A 24,438-nucleotide genomic window follows, 5' to 3' on the forward strand; every position below is an offset into this window, starting at 1 on the left:
GGCCCTTCTTCCCCGATTGCTCAGTTTGGCCGGGCAGCCATCTCTAGGAAGAGTCTTGTTGGTTCGAAAATTCTTCCATTTAAGAATGGAGGCCACTGTGTTCTTGGGGACCTTCAATGCTGCAGACATTTTTTGGTACCCTTCCCCAGATCTGTGCCTTCGACACAATCCTGTCTCGGCGCTCTATGGACAATTCCTTCGACCTCAAGGCTTGGTTTTTGCTCGGACATGCACTGTCAACTGTGGGACCTTATAAAGACAGGTGTGTGCCTTTCCAAATCATGTCCAATCAATTTACCACAGATGGACTCCAATCAAGTTGTAGAAACATCTCAAGGATGATCAATGGAAACAAGATGCACCTGAGATCAATTGAGTCTCATAGGTATCCGTTTTTTATTTGTAATACATTAAAAATGTTTGTTTTAATCCATTTTAGAATAAGGCTGTAACGTAACAAAATGTGGGAAAAGTCAAGGGGTTTCCGAATGCACTGTATACACTGGTTTGTATCCAAAGAACAGCAGACTTCCCCTTAGAAAGTGGAAGAAATATCCACATACAGTGGATATTTGCCCACTGACAAAGACATGATCAGTCTATACTTTTTATGGTAGGTTTATTTGAACAGTGAGAGACAAAATAACAACAAAAAAATCCAGAAAAACGCATGTAAAATTTTTTTTAAATTGATTTGCATTTTAATGAGTGAAATAAGTATTTGATCCCTCTGCAAAACATGACTTAGTACTTGGTGGCAAAACCCTTGTTGGCAATCACAGAGGTCAGACGTTTCTTGTAGTTGGCTACCAGGTTTGCACACATTTCAGGAGGGATTTTGTCCCACTCCTCTTTGCAGATCTTCTCCAAGTCATTAAGGTTTCGAGGCTGATGTTTGGCAACTCTAACCTTCAGCTCCCTCCACAGATTTTCTATGGGATTAAGGTCTGGAGACTGGCTAGGCCACTCCAGGACCTTAATGTGCTTCTTCTTGAGCCACTCCTTTGTTGCCTTGGCCATGTGTTTTAGGTCATTGTCATGCTGGAATACCCATCCATGACCCATTTTCAATGCCCTGGCTGTGGGAAGGAGGTTCTCACCCAAGATTTGACGGTACATGGCCCCGTCCATCGTCCCTTTTATGCGGTGAAGTTGTCCTGTCCCCTTAGCAGAAAAACACCCCCAAAGCATAATGTTTCCACCTCCATGTTTGACAGTGGGGATGGTGTTCTTGGGGTCATAGGCAGCATTCCTCCTCCTCCAAACACAGCGAGTTGTGTTACTAAATCACGGCGTAGTGTGTTACTAATTGTTTTCTTGGTGACTATGGGCCCAGCTGCCTTGACAAGGTCCTCCCGTGTAGTTCTGGGCTGATTCCTCACCGTTCTCATGATCATTGCAACTCCATGAGGTGAGATCTTGCATGGAGCCAAAGGCAGAGGGAGATTGACAGTTCTTTTGTGTTTCTTCCATTTGCGAATAATCAAACCAACTGTTGTCACCTTCTCACCAAGCTGCTTGGCGATGGTCTTGTAGCCCATTCCAGCCTTGTGTAGGTCTACAATCTTGTCCCTGACATCCTTGGAGAGCTCTTTGGTCTTGGCCATGGTGGAGAGTTTGGAATCTGATTGATTGATTGCTTTTGTGGACAGGTGTCTTTTATACAGGTAACAAACTGAGATTAGGAGCACTCCCTTTAAGAGTGTGCTCCTAATCTCAGCTCGTTACCTGTATAAAAGACACCTGGGAGCCAAAAATCTTTCTGATTGAGAGGGGGTCAAATACTTATTTCTCTCATTAAAATGCAAATCAATTAAAAACATTTTTGACATGCGTTTTTCTGGATTTTTTTGTTGTTATTCTGTCTCTCACTGTTCAAATAAACCTACCATTAAAATTATAGACTGATCATTTCTTTGTCAGTGGGCAAACGTACAAAATCAGCAGGGGATCAAATACTTTTTCCCCTCACTGTATCCTGAACTGTTTCAGACATTTCAACTCACCAGCTGTATAAATGGAGACATGCGTAAAATAATCTAAGCCATGTGAGAGCGCGAGACGGTGAGCGGGAGTCTGCAAACTATGAAAAGCTAAGCAGTGTTGTGGTGGTTTGGCCTCCATACCTTCCTGAGCTGCTGCTCCTTCTGCAGCCTGGCAGTCTTGGCTGGGTCCGTCACCTGGTTCCTGTAGTTCTCACAAGCCGTGATCCTGGTTTGGCTCACTTGCACTGTGCCCTCCAGGTATGCCTTCCACAACGTGTACATGTTCCTGTGACAACACAGACACACACACAATAGTCAGTGTGAACACTGGTAACATCCCTGATATTTGTTTATGTTCTTGGCTGTGACGACAATACAAGAACTGTTGGTTCAACCAGTTAATTAATCTGTTGAACAATAACCTTTATTTAAAAAAAGGCAATGACAATTCAGACATGAGAGGACCTGGATAGCACAAAATATCAAAGAGACTAGCAAAAAATGGCAAATTAAAATATATAGCTTTCAATAATACACACTGATACTGGTAGTACTATTACGGAAGAAGAATACTTGAGAGAGAGAGAACGAGCGACACATTTCTGACGCTGCTGAGACAATAACTGTTCACTCTTTGGCGAGAGGTCTTACCTGTGGTCTGTTGGCTCCTCTGATAGGCTGTCTGGCCATTCCCTTTTCAGGTACTGATTGGCCAGCTTGTGTAGAGCCTGGGAGGGAGGAAGAGGATAGATGACCTTTAACCTCTGAACTCCAGATCTACTTACTGAACTTGTCCACTAAGAAACGCTCATTTTCGCTTTCCATTACAAAACGTTTTGCTACAGTATGCCCTAATGAACACGACCCTAAACCATAATCTGTGTGAAGATTGATCAAAAGTAGTGCAGCACAATGTAGGGAATAGGGTGCCATTTCAGACGCAGCCATGGACTCATTCACCTGTACTATCTAGAGAAGGGGTATTCAACTCTTACCCTACGAGGTCCGGAGCCTGCTGGTTTTCTGTTCTACCTGATAATTAATTGCACGCACGTCCTGTCCCAGATCGAAATCAGTCCCTGATTAGAGATGAACAATGAAAAAATGCAGTGGAACTGGCTTCGAGGTCCAGTTGAGTTAAACCACAGCAGCATCCCCATTTTTGGTCTTTAGTATGAGATTGTGATTGGGGGGAGCTTGTTCTCCATCTTTTTAAATAGGGAGCCAATTAGTTTTCAGCACTTTTATTTCCATGACTGATCAAAACTTGTTTTCTCATGGCTCTCTTGTCCCTCTGCAGCAGACATATGGTGAGCAATATGTTTGGAACATCAAATCGCAGTATCGAATCGAAATACATATCGGCACCTAAGTATCATGATAATATCGTATTGTAAGGTCCCTCAGAAATTCCCAGCCCTAATATGTTCGCAAAAACGTGCACACGCACAGGGCTATACAGAGCACATTCTCAGCTGAATAGAAAGACAGGTGATCTAAATCGGGACTTAAAGTTCATGCAGGGCGGTCAGTTCAATCTACCCAACGCCTATGGTCATTGCCATACCAAAACAACGATTTGAGTTGGCTATACAGCACCAACAGATCTGGGACCAGGCTACAGTCAATCCACAAGGGGGACACACTCCCGTCCTGACACACTTTAGGCCCAGACTCTAAACCCTTTGGTCTCTCTCGGTTCTGGTGTCAAAGCCCCAAACGGCAGAATCCACCCCACAAACCCAGCCATTGTGGGAGTCACAGAGAGTGCAGCCAGCAGGGTGTGAGGGAAGCGGGGGATGGACAGAGGGAGGAGGGGATGGGAGGATTGGGTAAGGGACAGACAAAGAAAGTCATTTTATCACTTACTGTGATTTGAATATCAAATCGGGTCATGGCAGCATGCAGGTGTTAAGAGAGATGAAAAATAGAGGGATAGTGAAGAAGAGGCAGAAGGAGGAGGGGTAGGCTAGAGGAAAAGAAGAGTTTCAAAGTCCACTGTGACCCACTTTGATTTAACAGTCAAACTCTACTCTCTAATTTGGCACCAAAAAACAGACACCATTTAACCTGAACAGGTCCAATAAAGCCTGCTGCTTTTACCAGGGTCCTGTTCATTAGGGCAAATGAATGAGAGTTTCATATTCTGTTTCAGTTTCTTTTAGTTCAGAGACCAAAGAAGACAGCCGAGTGAGAAAAATACTCCTGTTGCATCATCTGTCTGTCATTGAAACATGTTGGGAAAGTCATATTGATTGCATGTACCGCCTCATTGCTGAACAACTACACAGTGTGTGCTCTTGGTGTAAGGCGAAGGTGCCCCTAGATGTTGATTTTGGGTCCGTTTTACATTTTCCCGACTAATTGTCAAAGGGGCAATCTGCCTTCAAACAATAACAAAGCGGTCACACCCCACCACTGATTTGGTAAACAGCTGATGATGGGGCTGGTGGAAATGTAACCACTCAAATTCATGGGCAGAGCTATGGATGCAAGGACTAACCATCCGTGAGATCTAATTTATAGTGTTAACCATGTTTTGAGCCTATACAGTTTTTTTTTTTTTTAACAATTACATTGTTTACAAACATTGGATTAAAAGAAACATGGGGTACGACAGTTGAACTAAGCTCATGAGGCATTTATAAGTTGTATACTTCAAGAATCCAATGGCTGGTGCAGCGGACCACAAATTCCCCCTGGCGACCAGGGTTCCAGTCCCATCTTGGCCACCGTCTGTCTATGGCCCCATCTCTACATTTCCCACTGTACTGTAAATCATTTAAATATATATATATATAAATAAATATAATCACACCCAGTACCAGTCAAAAGTTTGGATATACCTACTCATTCCAGGGTTTTTCTTAATTTTTACTAGTTTCTACATTGTAGAATAATAGTGAAGCCATCAAATCTATGAAATAACACATATGGAATCATGTAGTGACCAAGAAAGTGTTAAACAAATCAAAATATATTTTATATTTGAGATTCTTCAAAGTAGCCACCCTTTGCCTTGATGACAGCTTTGCACAAGCTTGGCATTCTCTCAACCAGCTTCATGAGGTAGTCACCTGGAATGCATTTCAATTAACAGGTGTGCCTTGTTAAGTTAATTTGTGGAATTTCTTTCCTTCTTAATGCGTTTGAGACAATCAGTTGTGTTATGACAAGGTAAGGGTGGTATACAGAAGATAGCCCTATTCTGTAAAAGACCAAGTCCATATTATGGCAAGAACAGCTCAAATAAGCAAAGAGAAACGACAGTCCATCATTACTTTAAGACATGAAGGTCAGTCAATACGGAACATTTCAATAACTTTTAAAGTTTCTTCAAGTGCAGTCGCAAAAACCATCAAGCGCTATGATGAAACATGAGGACCGCCACAGGAAAGGAAGACCCAGAGTTGCTGCAGAGGATAAGTTAATTCAAGTTAACTGCACCTCAGATTGCAGCCCAAATAAATGATTCACAGAGTTCAAGTAACAGACACATCTCAACATCAACTGTTCAGAGGAGACTGCGTGAATCAGGCCTTGAGAGTCAAATTGCTGCAAAGAAACCACTACTAAAGGACACCAATAATAAGAAGAGACTTGCATGGGCCAAGAAACATGAGCAATGGACATTAGACCGGTGGCAATCTGTCCTTTGGTCTGATGAGTCCAAATGTGAGATTTCTGGTTCCAACCGCCGTGTCTTTGTGAGACGCAGAGTAGGTGAACGGATGATCTCGGCATGTGTGGTTCCCACAGTGAAACATGGAGGAGGAGGTGTGATGATGTGGGGGTGCTTTGCTGGTGACACTGTTGGTGATTTATTTAGAATTCAAGGCACACTTAACCAGCATGGTTACCACAGCATTCTGCAGCGATACGCCATCCCAACAGGACAATGACCCAACACACCTCCAGGCTGTGTAAGGGCTATTTGACCAAGAAGGAGAGTGATGGAGTGCTGCATCAGATGACCTGGCCTCCACAATCACCCGACCTCAACCCAATTTACATTTTAGTCATTTAGCAGACACTCTTATCCAGAGCAACTTACAGTTAGTGAGTGCATACATTTTCATACTGGCCCCCCGTGGGAAACGAACCCACAGCCCTGGCGTTGCAAGCGCCATGCTCTACCAACTGAGCTACAGGGGACAATTGAGATGGTTTGGGATGAGTTGGAACGCAGCGTGAAGGAAAAGCAGCCAACAAGTGCTCAGCATATGTGGGAACTCCTTCAAGACTGTTGGAAAAGCATTCCAGTTGAGAGAATGCCAAGAGTGTGCAAAGCTGTCATCAAGGCAAAGGGTGGCTACTTTGAAGAATCTAAAATCTAAAATATATTTTGATTTGTTTAACACTTTTTTGGTTACTACATGATTCCATGTGTTATTTCATAGTCAATGTAGAAAATAAAGAAAAACCCATGAATGAGTAGGTGTGTCCAAACTTTTGACTGGTACTGTATGTATGTATGTATGTATGTATGTATGTACAGCGAGGGAAAAAAGTATTTGATCCCCTGCTGATTTTGTAAGTTTGCCCACTGACAAAGAAATGATCAGTCTATCATTTTAATGGTAGGTTTATTTGAACAGTGAGAGACAGAATAACAACAAAAAAATCCAGAAAAACGCATGTCAAAAATGTTATAAATTGATTTGCATTTTAATGAGGGAAATAAGTATTTAACCCCCTCTCAATCAGAACGATTTCTGGCTCCCAGGTGTCTTTTATACAGGTAATGAGCTGAGATTAGGAGCACACTCTTAAAGGGAGTGCTCCTAATCTCAGCTTGTTACCTGTATAAAAGACATGTCCACAGAAGCAATCAATCAATCAGATTCCAAACTCTCCACCATGGCCAAGACCAAAGAGCTCTCCAAGGATGTCAGGGACAAAATTGTAGACCTACACAAGGCTGGAATGGGCTACAAGACCATCACCAAGCAGCTTGGTGAGAAGGTGACAACATTTGGTGCGATTATTCGCAAATGGAAGAAACACAAAATAACTGTCAAGCTCCCTCGGCCTGGGGCTCCATGCAAGATCTCACCTTGTGGAGTTGCAATGATCATGAGAAGGGTGAGGAATCAGCCCAGAACTACACGGGAGGATCTTGTCAATGATCTCAAGGCAAGGACTGAAATCCTGCAGTGCCCGCAAGGTCCCCCTGCTCAAGAAAGCACATATACAGGGCCGTCTGAAGTCTGCCAATGAACATCTGAATGATTCAGAGGAGAACTGGGTGAAAGTGTAGTGGTCAGATGAGACCAAAATCGAGCTCTTTGGCATCAACTCAACTCGCCGTGTTTGGAGGAGGAATGCTGCCTATGACCCCAAGAACACCATCCCCACCGTCAAACATGGAGGTGGAAACATTATGCTTTGGGGGTGTTTTTCTGCTAAGGGGACAGGACAACTTCACCGCATCAAAGGGACGATGGACAGGGCCATGTACCGTCAAATCTTGGGTGAGAACCTCCTTCCCTCAGCCAGGGCATTGAAAATGGGTCGTGGATGGGTATTCCAGCATGACAATGACCCAAAACACACGGCCCAGGCAACAAAGGAGTGACTCAAGAAGAAGCACATTAAGGTCCTGGAGTGGCCTAGCCAGTCTCCAGACCTTAATCCCATAGAAAATCTGTGGAGGGAGCTGAAGGGTCGAGTTGCCAAACGTCAGCCTCGAAACCTTAATGACTTGGAGAAGATCTGCAAAGAAGAGTGGAACATAATCCCTCCTGAGATGTGTGCAAACCTGGTGGCCAACTACAAGAAACGTCTGACCTCTGTGATTGCCAACAAGGGTTTTGCCACCAAGTACTAAGTCATGTTTTGCAGAGGAGTCAAATACTTATTTCCCTCATTAAAATGAAAATCAATTTATAACATTTGACATGCATTTTTCTGGATTTTGTTGTTGTTATTCTTTCTCTCACTGTTCAAATAAACCTACCATTAAAATTATAGACTGATCATGTCTGTCAGTGGGCAAACGTACAAAATCAGCAGGGGATCAAATACTTTTTCCCCCTCACTGTATATATATATATATATATATATATATATATATATATATATATATATATATATATATATATATATATATATATATATATATATATATATATATATATATATATATATATATATATATATATATATTATTTTACTGCTCTAGGGATATAATTATTGTTTGAATAACCTTATTTACTATTATGTATTGATTTTTACCTTTCATTTATTCACTCTTTATGTGATGCGCACTGCAGAGAACACTAAGAAGAATTGTCACTGAATTACCACAGTGAATTATTGTAATGTTTGTTTATGTGTCAGTTAATCCCATAAGGGATGGGTTGCCAATTGGCGATTTGATACGAAAATAAAATGTCATTCATTTCATTCATTAATATAATAATAATCCTTAAAAATATGTTTTACAAAATAATCAAATGGGTATTAACATTAATATAAAAATAAAAAATATATTTAAGGTTAGGATTGAGGGAGGGGAAGCTGATCCTAGATCTGTACCTAGGGGAAACTTCACACCGGAGTCAAATATTTTTTATATAACTAACCCAAGATAGACCACAGCCTGTCATTTCCAATGGTAGCAAATTAATCATAGTGCAGGCAAGCAGATCCAAGAACGAGCTAGCGGTATGCTATTGGCACGTTCTAGCATGTATTGGCATATTTCCTTCAGGGAACGCCTACTCTGTGAAGTGCCAAGTGCAATAATTAAATTCACCCTTGTACTTTAAAAACTTTGGCAAAGTGTAAAGTCTACAAAATGTTGGCGAGTGGAAATGCCAACCGAATGCTTTAGATTCATACATCCGGTGAAACATCTGGCTCATTGTTCCATCTGTGCTGGAGTGTGTGCTCTTTAGGGAAATCAAAATGGCTATAATCAAATTACCTATTATGAGTCACTGGAAAAAAATTGCCACAAACACACTACAGGTAGCCAGGGGGTGTATTCATTAGGCACCAAACAAAATAAAAAACAGGGAGGGACTACCTGAATAAGACATGCTCATTTCCGTTTTCCAATGGCTACCGTGTGCCCTAACGTATACAACCCAAGGTGCATATCACTCAGTTTGATGTCTCAATGAGACAGAATATACACAGTGTACAAAACATTATCTTCCTAATATTGAGTTGGATCCCCTTTTGCCCTCAGAACAGCCTCAATTCGTCAGGGCATGGACTCTACAAGATGTCGAAAGTGTTCCACAGGGATGCTGGCCCATGTTGACTCCAATGCATTCCACAGTTGTGTCAAGTTGGCTGGTAGTGGATCTCTACTCCAAATAGCTTGTTCCATCTCATCCCACAGATGCTCAATTGGATTGAGATCTGGTGACTGTGCAGGCCTCTTCACGACTGTGTTGGTGTGTTTGGACCATGATAGATCCTTAGTGATGTGGACACCGAGGAACTTGAAGCTCTCGACCTGCTCCACTACAGCCCTGTCAATGTGAATGGGGGTGTGATCGGCCCTCCGTTTCCTGTAGTCCACGATCAGCTCCTTTGTCTTGCTGACGTTGAGGGAGAGGTTGTTGTCCTGGCACCACACTGCCAGGTCTCTGACCTCCTCCCTTTAGGCTGTCTTGTCGTCGGTGATCAGGCCTACCACCATCGCGTCATCGGCAAACTTATTGATGTTGTTGGAGTCGAGCAAAGCCACGCAGACGTGCATGAACAGGGAGTGCAGGAGGGGACTAAGCACACACCCCTGAGGGTTCCCTTTGCTGAGGGTCAGCGTGGTGGATGTGTTGTTGCCTACACTCACCACATGGGGGAATCCCATTAGGAAGTCCAGGATCCAGTTGCAGAGGGAGGTGTTCAGTACCAGGGTCCTTAGCTTAGTGATGACATTGGAGGGCACTATGGTGTTGAACGCTGAGCTGTAGTCAATGAACAGCATTCTCACGTAGGTGTTCCTTTTGTCCAAGTGGGAAAAGACAGTGTTGAGTGCAATAGAGATTGCGTCATTTGTGGATCTGTTGGGGCGGTATGCGAATTGGACTGGGTCCAGGGTGTCTGGGATGATGGTGTTGATGTGAGCCATGACCAGCCTTTCAAAGCATTTATGGCTACAGATGTGAGTGCTATGAGGCGATAGTCATTTAGACAGGTTACCTTGGCGTTCTTGGGCACAGGGACTATGGTGGTCTGCTTGAAACATGTATTAGACTTTTGGGAGTGTGTGTGTGTGTGTCTGTGCCTGCGCTGCACTTTACATAATGAGTCTCAGAGTAGTAATTAAGAGGGGTTTCATAACTGTAACGCTATCTGACAGTTTCTCTGAGGTCACCGTGCGCGACCTGAAGCAGGGTCATATTCACTAAGCGGAAGAAAACAGACTGAAACAAGGAGGGACTACCTGGGGTCTATTCATTAGTGCACATTGTTGCGAAATGTTTTGCAATGAAAAATGAGTTTCTATTGGAAAACTGTAAGTAGGTCCCTCCCAGTTCCTTTCAGTTTGTTTCTGTTTGCTATCATTTGGTTCCTAGTAAATACACCCCTGAACCTGTCCAATAAGAAACAGTTGTTTTTGTTGCATAATGTTTTGCGACAGCATTCACTAATGAATACGACCCAGGAATTATCAGCCTTAGAGTGAGTTACTGCTTCAACAATGTGACAGGATGTGCCCTTGCAACCAAACATGCTGAGCATACAGTTCGACAGGTGCAGAAATGAACACAATACTGATGAAAAACATTGTATAAATTCAGACATGCAGTTTTACTACAGACCCAGTTAGATGTACAAAGTACACACACACAGTGACAGGATGTCAACAGCAGGGCTGCGTGATGACCTTTAACCTCTACTGGGATACCAGCACATTGCTGTGAGGCCCTGAGTGTCTTGGAGAGAGAGGGAGAGGTAGAGAGAGAGACAGATACAAAGAGACAGTGCGAAGACAGCTAATCTCTGCAAGAGTAGCCTAAGTATATATTGTCTTTCAATAAATGTTGTTGTTGGTATAGTCTGGCTAGATCAATTCTAGTTAAGTGCTGCCCTTCTACCTAGTAGCCTACTTAATCATTGATTTGAACTGCTGAATGCTCAGTACTTGTGCCTGTGAAGTGTTGGAACATTGACTTTGACTGGTTTCAGATCAATTTGTGATAGCTTTCTGATAATTGGCGGATGTGTGTTGGAGGGGGTATTACTCTTCACCTCTGCTAGGCAATCAGCAATTAGTTATAGTGCTTCAGTTGCCCCTATTCTTTCAGCGGCGGCGTTGTCATGCGGCGGCGTTGTCGCCCGAAACAAAAATGTTCTGCCGAGTTATTCGAGGAAGGAAAGAGAGAAAGGCTTCACACCACTCTCTCACTTGAGTATCTTACCTAGTTATTTTCAGATTTTCATTTTGCTCTTTTGTAGCTTTGTCAAGTATGTGTGTGATTTCTATCACTGTTCGCTCCTCTCTCTGTAGGTTTTACAGACGCTCCCCGCCCCGTGGCTGCAACCCTTCTAACCTAGTGTACCCTGTGAGCACAACCCATGTGGATTTCCTAGTCTCCGGCAGTCTTTGGAACAGCCAATCTGTGGTTAAGGCTGAGTTAATCTCAGCCTGTTGCCCTTCAGTCCCTACACTTTTTGGCCCTGATGGAGACATGGATCACCCCAGAGAACACTGCTACTCCAGCTGCTCTCTCGTTATCTGACTATGTGTTCTCTCATAGTCCTAGAGCATATGGTCGTCGTGTAGGTGGCACAGAGCTACGAATTTCTCCTAAGTGGAGATGTTCTCTTTTCTCCCTCTCTCACCTGTTCAACTTCTCATTTGAATTCTATGCTGTCACTGTCACTTGTCCACTCAAACTTAACATTGTCGTCATTTATCGCCCACCAGGTGCCCTTGGAGAGTTCCTCAATGAGCTTGACACCTTGATAAGCTAATTTCCAGACGATGGCTCACCACTCATCGTACTGGGCAACTTCAACCTCCTGGAACCTGACTTCGACTCATTTCTTTCCACCTCTTTATTTCCCCTCCTTGCCTTATTGAACTCACCCTCACCTCCCAGTCGCCCCCACTCACAAGGCAGGCAATACGCTTGACCTCATCTTTACTAGGGGCTGTTCGCTGACTGATCTCACTGCAACCCCCATCCAGGTCTCTGATCACTACTTTGTTTATTTTTCTCTCCCCCTCTCCTCCAACCCTACCCACTCAGCCCCTAACCAGATGGTCATCCGCCGTCGCAATCTTCACTCTCACACTACCCTCTTATCTCTTCCTTCCACTAAATCGTTCTCCCACCTGTCTCCTGACTCTGCCTCTTCGACCCTATTCTCCTCCCTTTCTGCCTCCTTTGACTCCCATTGTCCCCTTTCCTCCCGGGCTGCTCGACCCTCCCCTCCTGCTCCGTGGCTGAGTGACTCACTACGTCCTCACAGAACAGGGCTGCAGGCAGCTGAATGAAAATGTTGGATAGTGATAGACTACATCCAATTTGCTGAGTAGAGTGTTGGAGGCTATTTTGTAAATGACATCGCCGAAGTCAAGGATCTGTATGATAGTCAGTTTAACGAGGGCATGTTTGGCAGCATGAGTGAAGGAGGCTTTGTTGCGAAATAGGAAGCCGATTCTAGATTTAACTTTGGAATGGAGATGCTTAATGTGAGTCTGGAAGGAGAGTTTACAGTCTAACCAGACACCTAGGTATTTGTAGTTGTCCACACACTCTAGGTCAGACCCGCCGAGAGTAGTGATTTTGTCGGGTGGGCGGGTGCCAGCAGCGTTCGATTGAAGAGCATGCATTTAGTTTTACTAGTGTTTAAGAGCAGTTGGAGGCTACGGAAGGAGTGTTGTATGGCATTGAAGCTCATTTGGAGGTTTGTTAACACAGTGTCCAATGAAGGGCCAGATGTATACAAAATGGTGTCGTCTGCGTAGAGGTGGATCTGTCCAGCAGCAAGTCACCAGCAGCAAGAGCGACATCATTGATATACACAGAGAAAAGAGTCGGCCCGAGAATTGAACCCTGTGGCACCCCCATAGAGACTGCCATAGGTCCAGACAACAGGCCCTCCGATTTGACACATTGAACTCTATCTGAGAAGTAGTTGGTGAACCAGGCGAGGCAGTCATTTGAGAAACCAAGGCTATTTAGTCTGCCAATAAGAATGCGGTGGTTGACAGAGTCGAAAGCCCTTTGAAGAGGTGGATGACTGTGGCAGCTTTCCAATCTCTGGGGATCTCAGATGTTACGAAAGAGAGGTTGAACAGGCTAGTAATAGGGGTTGCGACAATTTCGGCGGCTAGTTTTAGATGGCATGCTTATTTAAGATTGAGAGGAAAGCACTTTTAAATGAACAACCAGGCATCCTCTACTGACGGAATGAGATCGATATCCATCCAGGATACCTGGGCCAGGTCAATTAGGAAGGCCTGCTCGCTAAAGTGTTTTAGGGAGCGTTTGACAGCGATGAGAGGTTGTCGTTTGACCGCGGACCCGTTACGGACGCAGGCAATAAGGCAGTGATCGCGGAGATCCTGGTTGAAGACAGCGGAGGTGTATTTAGAGGGTAAGTTAGTCAGGATGATATCTATGAGGGTGCCCATGTTTACGGATTTAGGGTTGTACCTGGTAGGTTCCTTGATCATTTGTGTGAGATTGAGGGCATCTAGTTTGGATTGTAGGATGGCCGGGGTCTTAAGCATATCCCAGTTTAGGTCACCAAGCAGTACGAACTGAGGATAGATGGGGGGCAATCAATTCACATATGGTGTCCAGGGCACAGCTGGGGGCTGAGGGGGGTCTGTAGCAAGCGGCAACAGTGAGAGACTTATTTCTGGAAAGGTGGATTTTTAGAAGTAGGAGCTCAAACTGTTTGGGCACAGACCTGGATAGTATGATAGAGCTCTGCAGGCTCTCTCTACAGTAGATTGCAACTCCACCCCCTTTGGCAGTTCTATCTAGACGGAAAATGTTGTAGTTGGGGATGGACATTTCGGAATTTTTGGTGTCATTTTTTCTCCCAGGGCTCTGTTCTAGGCCCTCTCCTCTTTTCATATCCTCGCATGGTCTCTCCTATCATTGCTATGCGGATGACACTTAACTACTTTTCTCATTCCCCCCTTCTGACACCCAGGTGGCGACCCCATCTCTGCGTGCCTGGCAGATATCTCAGCTTGGATGTCAAACTCAACCTCGACAAGACGGAGCTGCTCTTCCTCCCGGGGAAGGCCTGCCCGCTCCAAGACCTCTCCATCACAGTCGACAATTCCACTGTGTCCCCCTCCCGTGGTGCAAAGAACCTTGCCGTGACCCTGGACAACACCCTGTCGTTCTTTGAAAACATAAAAGCAGTGACTCACTCCTGCAGCTTCGTGCTCTACAACATCCGTAGAGTACAACTTTTCCTCACACAGGAAGCTGCGTAGGTCCTAATCCAGGATCTCGTCATATCCCGTCTGGACTACTGCAACTCTCAGTTGGCTGGGCTCCCCGCTTGTGCCCTCAAATCCCTGCAATTTATCCAGAACGCTGCAGCATGTCTGGTGTTCAACCTTCCCAAGTTCTCCCATGCTCCTCCGTACATTCCACTGGCTTCCAGTTGAAGCTCACATCGACTACAAGACCATGGTGCTTGCCTACAGAGCAGCAAGGGGAACTGCTCCTCCCTACCTTCAGGCTATTCTCAAACCCTACATCCAAACCCGAGCACTCCGTTCTGCCACCTCTGGTCTCTTTGCAGTCCCACCCCTACGGGAGGTCAGCTCCCGCTCAGCCCAGTCAAAGCTCTTCTCTGTCCTGGCACCCCAATGGTGGAACCAGCTTCCCCCTGATGCTAGTCCCTGCTCATCTTCCGAAAACATCTGAAACCTTACCTCTTAAAAGAGTATCTTAAATAACACATCTCAGTCTTTAAAAAAGAAATGTGTGTGCATCTATAGCGGCTCACGGGAGCTTTAGGGCAGATAGAGAGAGGCAGCAGAACACAGCTACTAGCACAACAACGCTATTCATGAATAGATAATGTGGTAATGGGAATTGTTTAGTGTTCTTGTTCAGCAGGCTCACAGTGTGTGTGTGTGTGCACAAAATACTTGGTTTTCTTTGGTTTTCTTGTGGCACCCTGAATCTTTAGCCAAATAGATAGTGTTGGTTGGAGAGTGGGTGTGAGAAAGTGTCTTGGAGGCGCTCTGTCTTGAGGGTGCCTCTTGATATATAGAAGACTGTGGTACATATGAATGGCATGTGAGCAGGGTGTGAATGAAATCCTCAAAAGACACACAAATACCAACACACACACTGCCTCAAAACAAACACAGACGCAAACAATACATCTCTCTCTCACACACACATTAAAGTGGCTGGGTACTGCCTGGTTGGGGGAACTCCCGAGCCAGGCCCCTCTTTTCTCGCAGTAATGGTTAACTTCTCAGAGTAATGATTCACATTCCACACGGGGATGCAAAGCCAGAATAGAACAAAGCAGGAGGATAGAGGGATTTTCAAACATAAATGTACATCCACAGGATGCTGTGGCCAAAACAACTCCACGAGGAAGTGGGCCACACAAAAATGCCACAACTGAGACAGAACCCTTTAGGGCTGGCACACATCGCACTGAATGAGGATCTAGCGGTCGTCTGTTTTAGGGACCACCCGCTGTAGCGTCTGACTACCGACATTTTCATACGATTCTACATGTAAAATAGGTGCGCACTCGGTTCACAAATTACTTTCAGGAGGTGCTAAGTACTCTGGGCCAGCAAACGCTCTTGATGTGTCTGAGCCCTTAGAGCTCCTCTCAGCCTGAGATAGATGAGTCCATCTGACCACAACTGAGCCCTGATCCTCCCAACGACGGCAACCTTAACTATACCCAAACCTCGTATGGTGGCGCAGTTGGTGTCTTTGTGGGTCATTATTGGGAGATAATTGTTTTGCCGACACAAATGAGAAGACGACAGCAATGCCACAATGAAATGGCATCCATATGCAGAAATGAACACGACTCCAGAGGGATAGAGAGAGCGAACTAACGATGGATGGAGAGAGAGAGAGAATAACACTCACCTGGGCATAGTCCCTCTCTACAGCGGCTTTCTTCTGACTGAATGTCCTACAAGGAACAAAGGTAGAACCACAGAATTATATACACCATATAATAATTAACTGGATAAAGAGACTGAATGGACACTACAAGATTATATAAGTTAAGCAACGCATGATACATTAAGATTCAAAAGCCAATGATATGCTAGGCATCATAACTGATGTACACTACATGATCAAAAGTACGTGGACACCTGCTCGTCGAACATCTCATTCCAAAATCATGGTCATTAATATGGCGTTGGAACCCTTTTGCTGCTATAACAGCCTTACTATTCTGGGAAGGCTTTCCACTAGATGTTGGAACATCTATTCCATTCAGCCACAAAACCATTAGTGAGGTCGGGCACTGATGTTGGGCGATTAGGCCTGGCTCGCAGTCGGCGTTCCAATTAATCCCAAAGGTGTTCGATGGGGTTGAGGTCAGGGCTCTGTGCAGGCCAGTCAAGTTATTCCACAGCGATCACGACAAACCATTTCTGTATGGACCTCGCTTTGTGCACGGGGGCATTGTCATGCTGAAACAGGAAAGGGCCTTCCCCAAACTGTTGCCACAAATTTGGAAGCACAGAATCACCTAGAATGTCATTGTATGCTGTAACATTAAGATTTCCCTTCACTGGAACTAAGGGGTCTAGCCAGAACCATGAAAAACAGCCCCAGACCATTATTCCTCCTCCACCAAACTTTATACTTGGCACTATGCATTGGGGCAGGTAGCATTCTCCTGGCATCCACCAAACCCAGATTCGTCCGTCGGACTGCCAGATGGTGAAGCGTGATTCATCACTCCAGAGAATGCATTTCCACTGTTCCAGAGTCCAATGGCGGCAAGCTTTACACCACTCCTTTGCACATGGTGATCTTAGGCTTGTGTGCGGCTACTCGGCCATGGAAACCCATTTCATGAAGCTCCCGACAAAAAGTTATTGTGCTGACGTTGCTTCCAGAGGCAGTTTGGAACTCGGTAATGAGTGTTGCAACCGAGGACAGATGATCTTTACGCGCTTCAGCACTCGGCGGTCCCGTTCTGTGAGCTTGAGCGGCCTACCACTTTGCTGAGCCGTTGTTGCTCCTAGACGTATCCACTTCACAATAACAGCACTTACAGTTGACCGGGGCATCTCTACCAGGACAGAAATGTTACGAACTGACTTGTTGGAAAGTGGCATCCTATGACGGTGCCAAGTCGAAAGTCACTGAGCTCTTCAGCAAGGCCAAGGAGATTGCATGGCTGTGTGCTCAATTTTATACATCTGTCAGCAACGGGTGTGGCTGAAATAGCCAAATCCACATTATATATTTTATTTAACTAGGCAAGTCAGTTAAGAACAAATTCTTACTTACAATGACTGCCTACCCCGGACGACGCTGGGCCAATTGTGCGCCGCCCCATGGGACTCCCATATACAGTGGGGGAAAAAAGTATTTAGTCAGCCACCAATTGTGCAAGTTCTCCCACTTAAAAAGATGAGAGAGGCCTGTAATTTTCATCATAGGTACACGTCAACTATGACAGACAAATTGAGGGAAAAAAATCCAGAAAATCACATTGTAGGATTTTTTATGAATTTATTTGCAAATTATGGTGGAAAATAAGTATTTGGTCACCTACAAACAAGCAAGATTTCTGGCTCTCACAGACCTGTAACTTATTCTTTAAGAGGCTCCTCTGTCCTCCACTCGTTACCTGTATTAATGGCACCTGTTTGAACTTGTTATCAGTATAAAAGACACCTGTCCACAACCTCAAACAGTCACACTCCAAACTCCACTATGGCCAAGACCAACGAGCTGTCAAAGGACACCAGAAACAAAATTGTAGACCTGCACCAGGCTGGGAAGACTGAATCTGCAATAGGTAAGCAGCTTGGTTTGAAGAAATCAACTGTGGGAGCAATTATTAGGAAATGGAAGACATACAAGACCACTGATAATCTCCCTCGATCTGGGGCTCCACGCAAGATCTCACCCCGTGGGGTCAAAATGATCACAAGAACGGTGAGCAAAAATCCCAGAACCACACGGGGGGACCTAGTGAATGACCTGCAGAGAGCTGGGACCAAAGTAACAAAGCCTACCATCAGTAACACACTACACCGCCAGGGACTCAAATCCTGCAGTGCCAGACGTGTCCCCCTGCTTAAGCCAGTACATGTCCAGGCCCGTCTGAAGTTTGCTAGAGTTCATTTGGATGATCCAGAAGAGGATTGGGAGAATGTCATATGGTCAGATGAAATCAAAATAGAACTTTTTGGTAAAAACTCAACTCGTCGTGTTTGGAGGACAAAGAATGCTGAGTTGCATCCAAAGAACACCATACCTACTGTGAAGCATGGGGGTGTAAACATCATGCTTTGGGGCTGTTTTTCTGCAAAGGGACAAGGATGACTGATCCGTGTAAAGGAAAGAATGAATGGGGCCATGTATCGTGAGATTTTGAGTGAAAACCTCCTTCCATCAGCAAGAGCATTGAAGATGAAACGTGGCATGGTTTTTTAGCATGACAATGATCCCAAAGACACCGCCCGGGCAACGAAGGAGTGGCTTCGTAAGAAGCATTTCAAGGTCCTGGAGTGGCCTAGCCAGTCTCCAGATCTCAACCCCATAGAAAATCTTTGGAGGGAGTTGAAAGTCCGTGTTGCCCAGTGACAGCACCAAAACATCACTGCTCTAGAGGAGATCTGCATGGAGGAATGGGCCAAAATACCAGCAACAGTGTGTGAAAACTTACAGAAAACGTTTGACCTGTGTCATTGCCAACAACGGGTATATAACAAAGTATTGAGAAACTTTTGTTATTGACCAAATACTTATTTTCCACCATAATTTGCAAATAAATGCATTAAAATTCCTACAACGTGATTTTCTGGATAGTTGACGTGTACCTATGATGAAAATTACAGGCCTCTCTCATCTTTTTAAATGGGAGAACTTGCACAATTGGTGGCTGACTAAATACTTTTTTTCCCCACTGTATACTTTTGTAGATATAGTGTATCAGTCTGATATATAATGAATGTGATGGCTTGTTAAATAGATGATCAACTGTGACAAATTGTTTGATCAAAATAGTGGTGCATATAACTATGCAGTGTAGACGTGCTGTAGTATTTTTACTCCATTCTATTTCACTGTTTATCAAGGTCGTATTCATTAGGGCATGCAACGGAAAACATTTACAAAAGAAAACCAAGATTCAAATGCATTATTGGTTCAAATAGTCCCTCCCTGTTTCAGTCCGTTTTCTTCCGTATGATGTCTATTGAATATGGAATTTCTTGTATCTTAATCCCCGGGGTCCCGGTTGGGTTATTGTTTGGAGTCTTTACAGTTCCAGGAGTGAGCAGAGTATGGCACAGCTTGTTCTTTCTCACATGTAAACAGTTGGAGAACCACAGCGTCTACTGGCCTATATCCTTCCCTCCCCTTTCACAACAAAAATAATCAGAATTCTTTCAGTAACTGTACTTATTCTTTCCTCCCGTTCCTGGGCCACTAGTCCCTCCTTTCTCCCGGTCTCTCTCCCTCTTCCAGGCTCTGCTCTCTGCAACTGGATCCAGGACTTCCTGACAGGCAAACCCCAGGTGGTGAGGGTAGACAACAACACCTCTGCCACACTGACCTGCAACAAGGTGGCCATGCACGACTCCAACACCATCATTAAGTTTGCCGACGACATGACGGTGGTGGGCCTGATCGCTGACGGCAATGAGACAGCCTCCAGGGAGGAGGTTAGAGCCCTGGTAGAGTGGTGCCAGGAAAAGCCTCTCCCTCAACGTCAGCAAAACCAAGGAGCTAATCATGGACTACAGGAAAGGGGGGGGGGGGGCTGCAGTGGAGAGGGTCAAAAGCATCAAGTTCCTCGTTGTGCACATCACAGCTGACCTAAAATGGTCCAAACACACCACCACCATTACAGCACCTCTTCAACCTCAGGTGACTGAAGAAATGCTGCATGGGTCCTCAATAATTTCTATAGCTGCACAATTGAGAGCATCTTCACCGGCTGCAGCACCGCCTGGTACAGCAACTGCACTTCCCTCATCTGAAAGGCTCTATAAAGGGTGGTGCATCACTGGGGTCTCCCTGCGAGCTCCCTGGCCTCCAGGATATCTACTTAGTGTCTGAGCCATAGACTGTGCAGTCGGTTACCATCTGGTAAGCGCCATCAGAGCATCGGGTCTTGGACTAACAGACTCCGAGACAGCTACCACCAGGCCATCAGACTGCTGAACAGCTAACACTAGCTGTCACCCTGCACAGACCTGCACATTAGAGACTATTTGCACGGATTATCCACACATCCAACCCTTACACACACGCGCTGTTCTATTATATACTATTTATTCCAGTGCGTTACCAAGTCACTACCCACTTTATATTTGCAAATACAGTCCATTATTACTATGCATACTACCTCTTATTACTTGTAAATTTTGACCTGACTCGTTATTACAGTTACATTTTAGTCATTTAGCAGACGCTCTTATCCAGAGCGACTTACAGTTAGTGAGTGCATACATTTCTATTTCTTTTTGTACTGGTCCCCCGTGGGAAATGAACCCACAACCCTGGCGTTGCAAACGCCATGCTCTACCAACTGAGCTACATGGGACTGACTGATGTACTGCATTAGAAGGAGCTATCACATAAGAATTTTGCTGCACCTTTTACACCTACTGTAAACTGTATATGTAACCAGGTCTCCACCCAACCTTCTTATTCGAGTTAAGTACGTCAGATAAAACATTTCACGACAGGCCTGACGGAAACAGAAAATGCAACATTTGTTGTGACAAAACCATCAGTAGAGTTGAAAATGCAATGGAAACACATTTAACTTGTATTTTTTGTAAATTCGGTACATGGGAATTTAACCGCAAAAGTTATTTTTTATGTGCACTACGTCATCACACACAGCCTTTTATCCGCAACAAGTCAATTTGATGGAAACATCTCTGGTGTGAAAATGTGCATATATTGTTTTTGTGCAGATTTTATCATCTTTTTATTTTTTTTCTCCTCTGACATGAAAGCGACTCCATCTCCTGTGAGAGCAGGCCTGTGTTTAAAAGGCACCAAACATAAGAAAACAGACAAACAGGGAGGGACAACTTCGACCTGTCCAATAAGAAACACTTTGTTTTCCGTTGCAATACGTTTTAACACTTTTTCAGTGGTGTGCCAAATTGAACACAACCCAGCCTCCTTGATTAGAGGACGAGAGCCTCAGGTCTCCAGGGCCACAGTCAGACACCCCGGCTCTAGAGTCTGCTTTTCTAGCACACGTTCACTGGGCATTTTATTGTAAATTACAGAGCGTGTTAATATTTGTCTGAGTGCTCCAGTATTCAGCAAGGCCCAACTGACACAACAGATCTGGCTTCCTCTCTGGTGATTTGCATGTCCTCTTGGCCTGTTTTTCCTTTCCCTCTGCATGGGTCATGTTCATTAGAGAACATCGTTTTAAAATGCTTTGCAATGGAGTGCAGATAGTCCCTCCCTTTTTCAGTCTGTTTGGTGCCTAATGAACACAACCCTGCCTCCCTACACTATCATTCTCCCTGTGCCATTTTGTTCTTTTAATTCTGGTAACTTTCTCGAAATCCCATTTCCTGATTATTCCATCCTAATTCCAGGAATCTTTGGGAATGATGCAACACAAAGTTATTTTTATCTAACTTCCATTTTCCTCCAACAGTGACTGGCTGAACATCTCGGGCTTGTTTGATCTCTAGGTATTTTTCTTCTCTCTTTGTCATCTTCTCTTCCCCCCCAAACAAACCACTTATGGCAGCCAGAACATCTGGAGTGGAGGTCCTCCTTGCTTTTCACTTCCAACTGTTTAGTGTGGGCGGTGCCCCCTCACCCAAGCCAAAGAACAGAAACCCAAGACTACTGTTACATTCCAAATAAACCCCTATTCCACCCCCCCCCCCCCCCCTTTCACAACTGTTCAAGTGCCTAGGGGATAGGGGTTGATTTGGAACTGGGGATAGAGATGCAGCCTCAATTGCCATCCACCAGCTCCCTCCTCCCCCAACTTCCACCCTCATCTTCCACCCTCCATCCTCCTCTTACTTCAGGTCCTCTAGTAGGTCACACTCGGTCTGGTGTTTGATGAGTAGTCTGCTCATCTGCTCAGCGTGAGTGTGCTTCAGCTCCTGGGTAAGCTTGACCTGAGGGAGAAAAAAATAAATCACATCAGAAGAAGTGGACTAGACAACCAGATCATTCTCTCGTATACAGAGAAGAATACAGTCAACTCCTTATTAGTGCACTTAATGTCATATAAGCACAAACACATTATTTTTAATCGTGTCTGTATATCTGCATGTTTCTGGTTGACGCATTAACAACAGTGGAAAGCCATTGAATCGATCAGGGTCATGTTCATTGGGGCACACTGTAGCAAAAACAATAGCAACGGAAGACAAAATGTAGCATATCTTATTGGACAATTTCACAATTCCCCTCCCTGTTTCGGACCATTTTATTTTCTAGTGAACACGGCCCAGGTGTCAACTGTATACAAATCCACAGGCAGATGAAGCCAGGTAAAATGCTTCTCTCTGGGGCTCTGTGGACTCCTAATTGGCCCCTGGGTTAGGTAATGAATCCCAGTGACCATGTCTAAGCTCTAGTAATTGGGTGTGTGGTCAACTGGGAAACTATTAGGGCTCAAACTACACTCACTGACCTTTTTTATTACTTGTCCTTCGATCTCCAATTGACCTGGAACATGCATTAGTTGCTGTGTGTTGTACTGTAGGTTATATAATACAGTATTTGTGGTACTGATTTGAATACTATATCTGACGTGAACTGGTGAAACATTGCCTACTGTACTGTATTATTATCATAACTTAATGGACTGAGTTGATCATTGTATTTTATTTTTATACTGTCTATGGACACATACACACATTTATACTCACTACACACACATATATATTTATACCGACTCCACACACACACACAAAATCATAATTTACGCTGCTGCTACTCTGTTTATCATATATCCTTATGCCTAGTAACCTTACCCCTATACATATCTACCTCGATCAATCCAGTATCCCTGCACATTGTAAATATGGTATTGGAAATGACCCTGTATGCAGCTTCTTACCTTCGTGTTCTTCTTATTTCTTGTGTGTTTTTGTTCTACCTTATGCATTTCAAAAAAATTGCCCAAGCTACAGATGGCTATATCTGTCCGCTAATACAGGACTAGTAAAGGCCCAGTGCACTACTTGTGTGAAAATAAAAATAAAAATATAACACACATTATACATACACTCAAAAGTTTGGACACACTTACTCATTCAAGGGTTTTTCTTTATTTTTACATAGAATACTACCTAGAATAGTAGTGAAGACATCAAAACTTTGAAATAACACATATGGAATCATGTAGTAACCAAAAAAGTGTTAAACAAACCATATATATTTTCTATTTGAGATTCTTCAAATAGCCACCCTTTGCCTTGCTGACAGCTTTGCACACTCTTGGCATTCTCTCAACCAGCTCCATGAGGTAGTCACCTGGAATGCATTTCAATTAACAGGTGTGCCTCCTTAAAAGTTAATTTGTGGAATTTCTTTCCTTCTTAATGCGTTTGAGCCAATCAGTTGTGTTGTGACAGAAGATAGCCCTATTTGGTAAAAGACCAATTCCATATTATGGCAAGAACAGCTCAAATAAGCAAAGAGAAACGACAGCCCATCATTACTTTAAGACATGAAGGTCAGTCAATACGGAACATTTCAAGAACTTTGAAAGTGTCTTCAAGTGCAGTCGCAAAAACCATCAAGCGCTTTGATGAAACTGGCTCTCATGAGAACCGCCACAGGAATGGAAGACCCAGAGTTACCTCTGCTGCAGAGGATAAGTTCATTAGAGTTACCAGCCTCAGAAATTGCAGCCCAAATAAATGCTTCACAGAGTTCAAGTAACAGACACATCTCAACATCAACTGCTCAGAGGGGACTGTGTGAATCAGGCCTTCATGGTCGATTTGCTGCAAAAAAACACTACTAAAGGACACCAATAAGAAGATGAGACCTGCTTGGGCCAAGAAACACGAGAAATGGACATTAGACCTGTGGAAATGTGTCCTTTGGTCTGGAGTCCAAATTTGAGATCTTCGGTTCAAACCGCTGTGTCTTTGTGAGACGCAGTGTGGGTGAACGGATGATCTCCGCATGTGTATTTCCCACCGTAAAGCATGGAGGAGGTGGTGTTATGGTGTGGGGGTGCTATGCTGGTGACACTGTCTGTGATTTATTTAGAATTCAAGGCACACTTAACCAGCATGGCTACCACAGCATTCTGCAGC

The 24,438-nt window shown here is 44.3% G+C and overlaps 1 protein-coding gene across 4 annotated transcripts in view; it reads right to left on the reverse strand.

Moving 5' to 3' along the window:
* Positions 1 to 24,438, reverse strand: part of LOC311136452 (F-BAR and double SH3 domains protein 2-like) — a 44,574-nt gene that overhangs the window by 16,064 nt on the left and 4,072 nt on the right. For 3 of the 4 annotated variants that reach the window (XM_084170583.1, XM_084170585.1, XM_084170584.1), the window contains exons 2-5: positions 22,181 to 22,278; positions 16,058 to 16,103; positions 2,637 to 2,713; positions 2,127 to 2,271 (exon numbers count right to left, since the gene is read on the reverse strand). In XM_084170583.1, the coding sequence (XP_084026709.1) occupies positions 2,127 to 2,271; positions 2,637 to 2,713; positions 16,058 to 16,103; positions 22,181 to 22,278 (366 nt within the window). Of the gene's footprint in view, positions 1 to 2,126; positions 2,272 to 2,636; positions 2,714 to 16,057; positions 16,104 to 22,180; positions 22,279 to 24,438 lie in introns of those variants that run through there. The other variant, XM_084170586.1, reaches the window with a different exon arrangement.

The sequence above is a fragment of the Coregonus lavaretus genome (genome assembly GCF_964263955.1).
Source record: "Coregonus lavaretus genome assembly, chromosome: 10".
Classification (NCBI taxonomy): Eukaryota; Metazoa; Chordata; class Actinopteri; order Salmoniformes; family Salmonidae; genus Coregonus; species Coregonus lavaretus.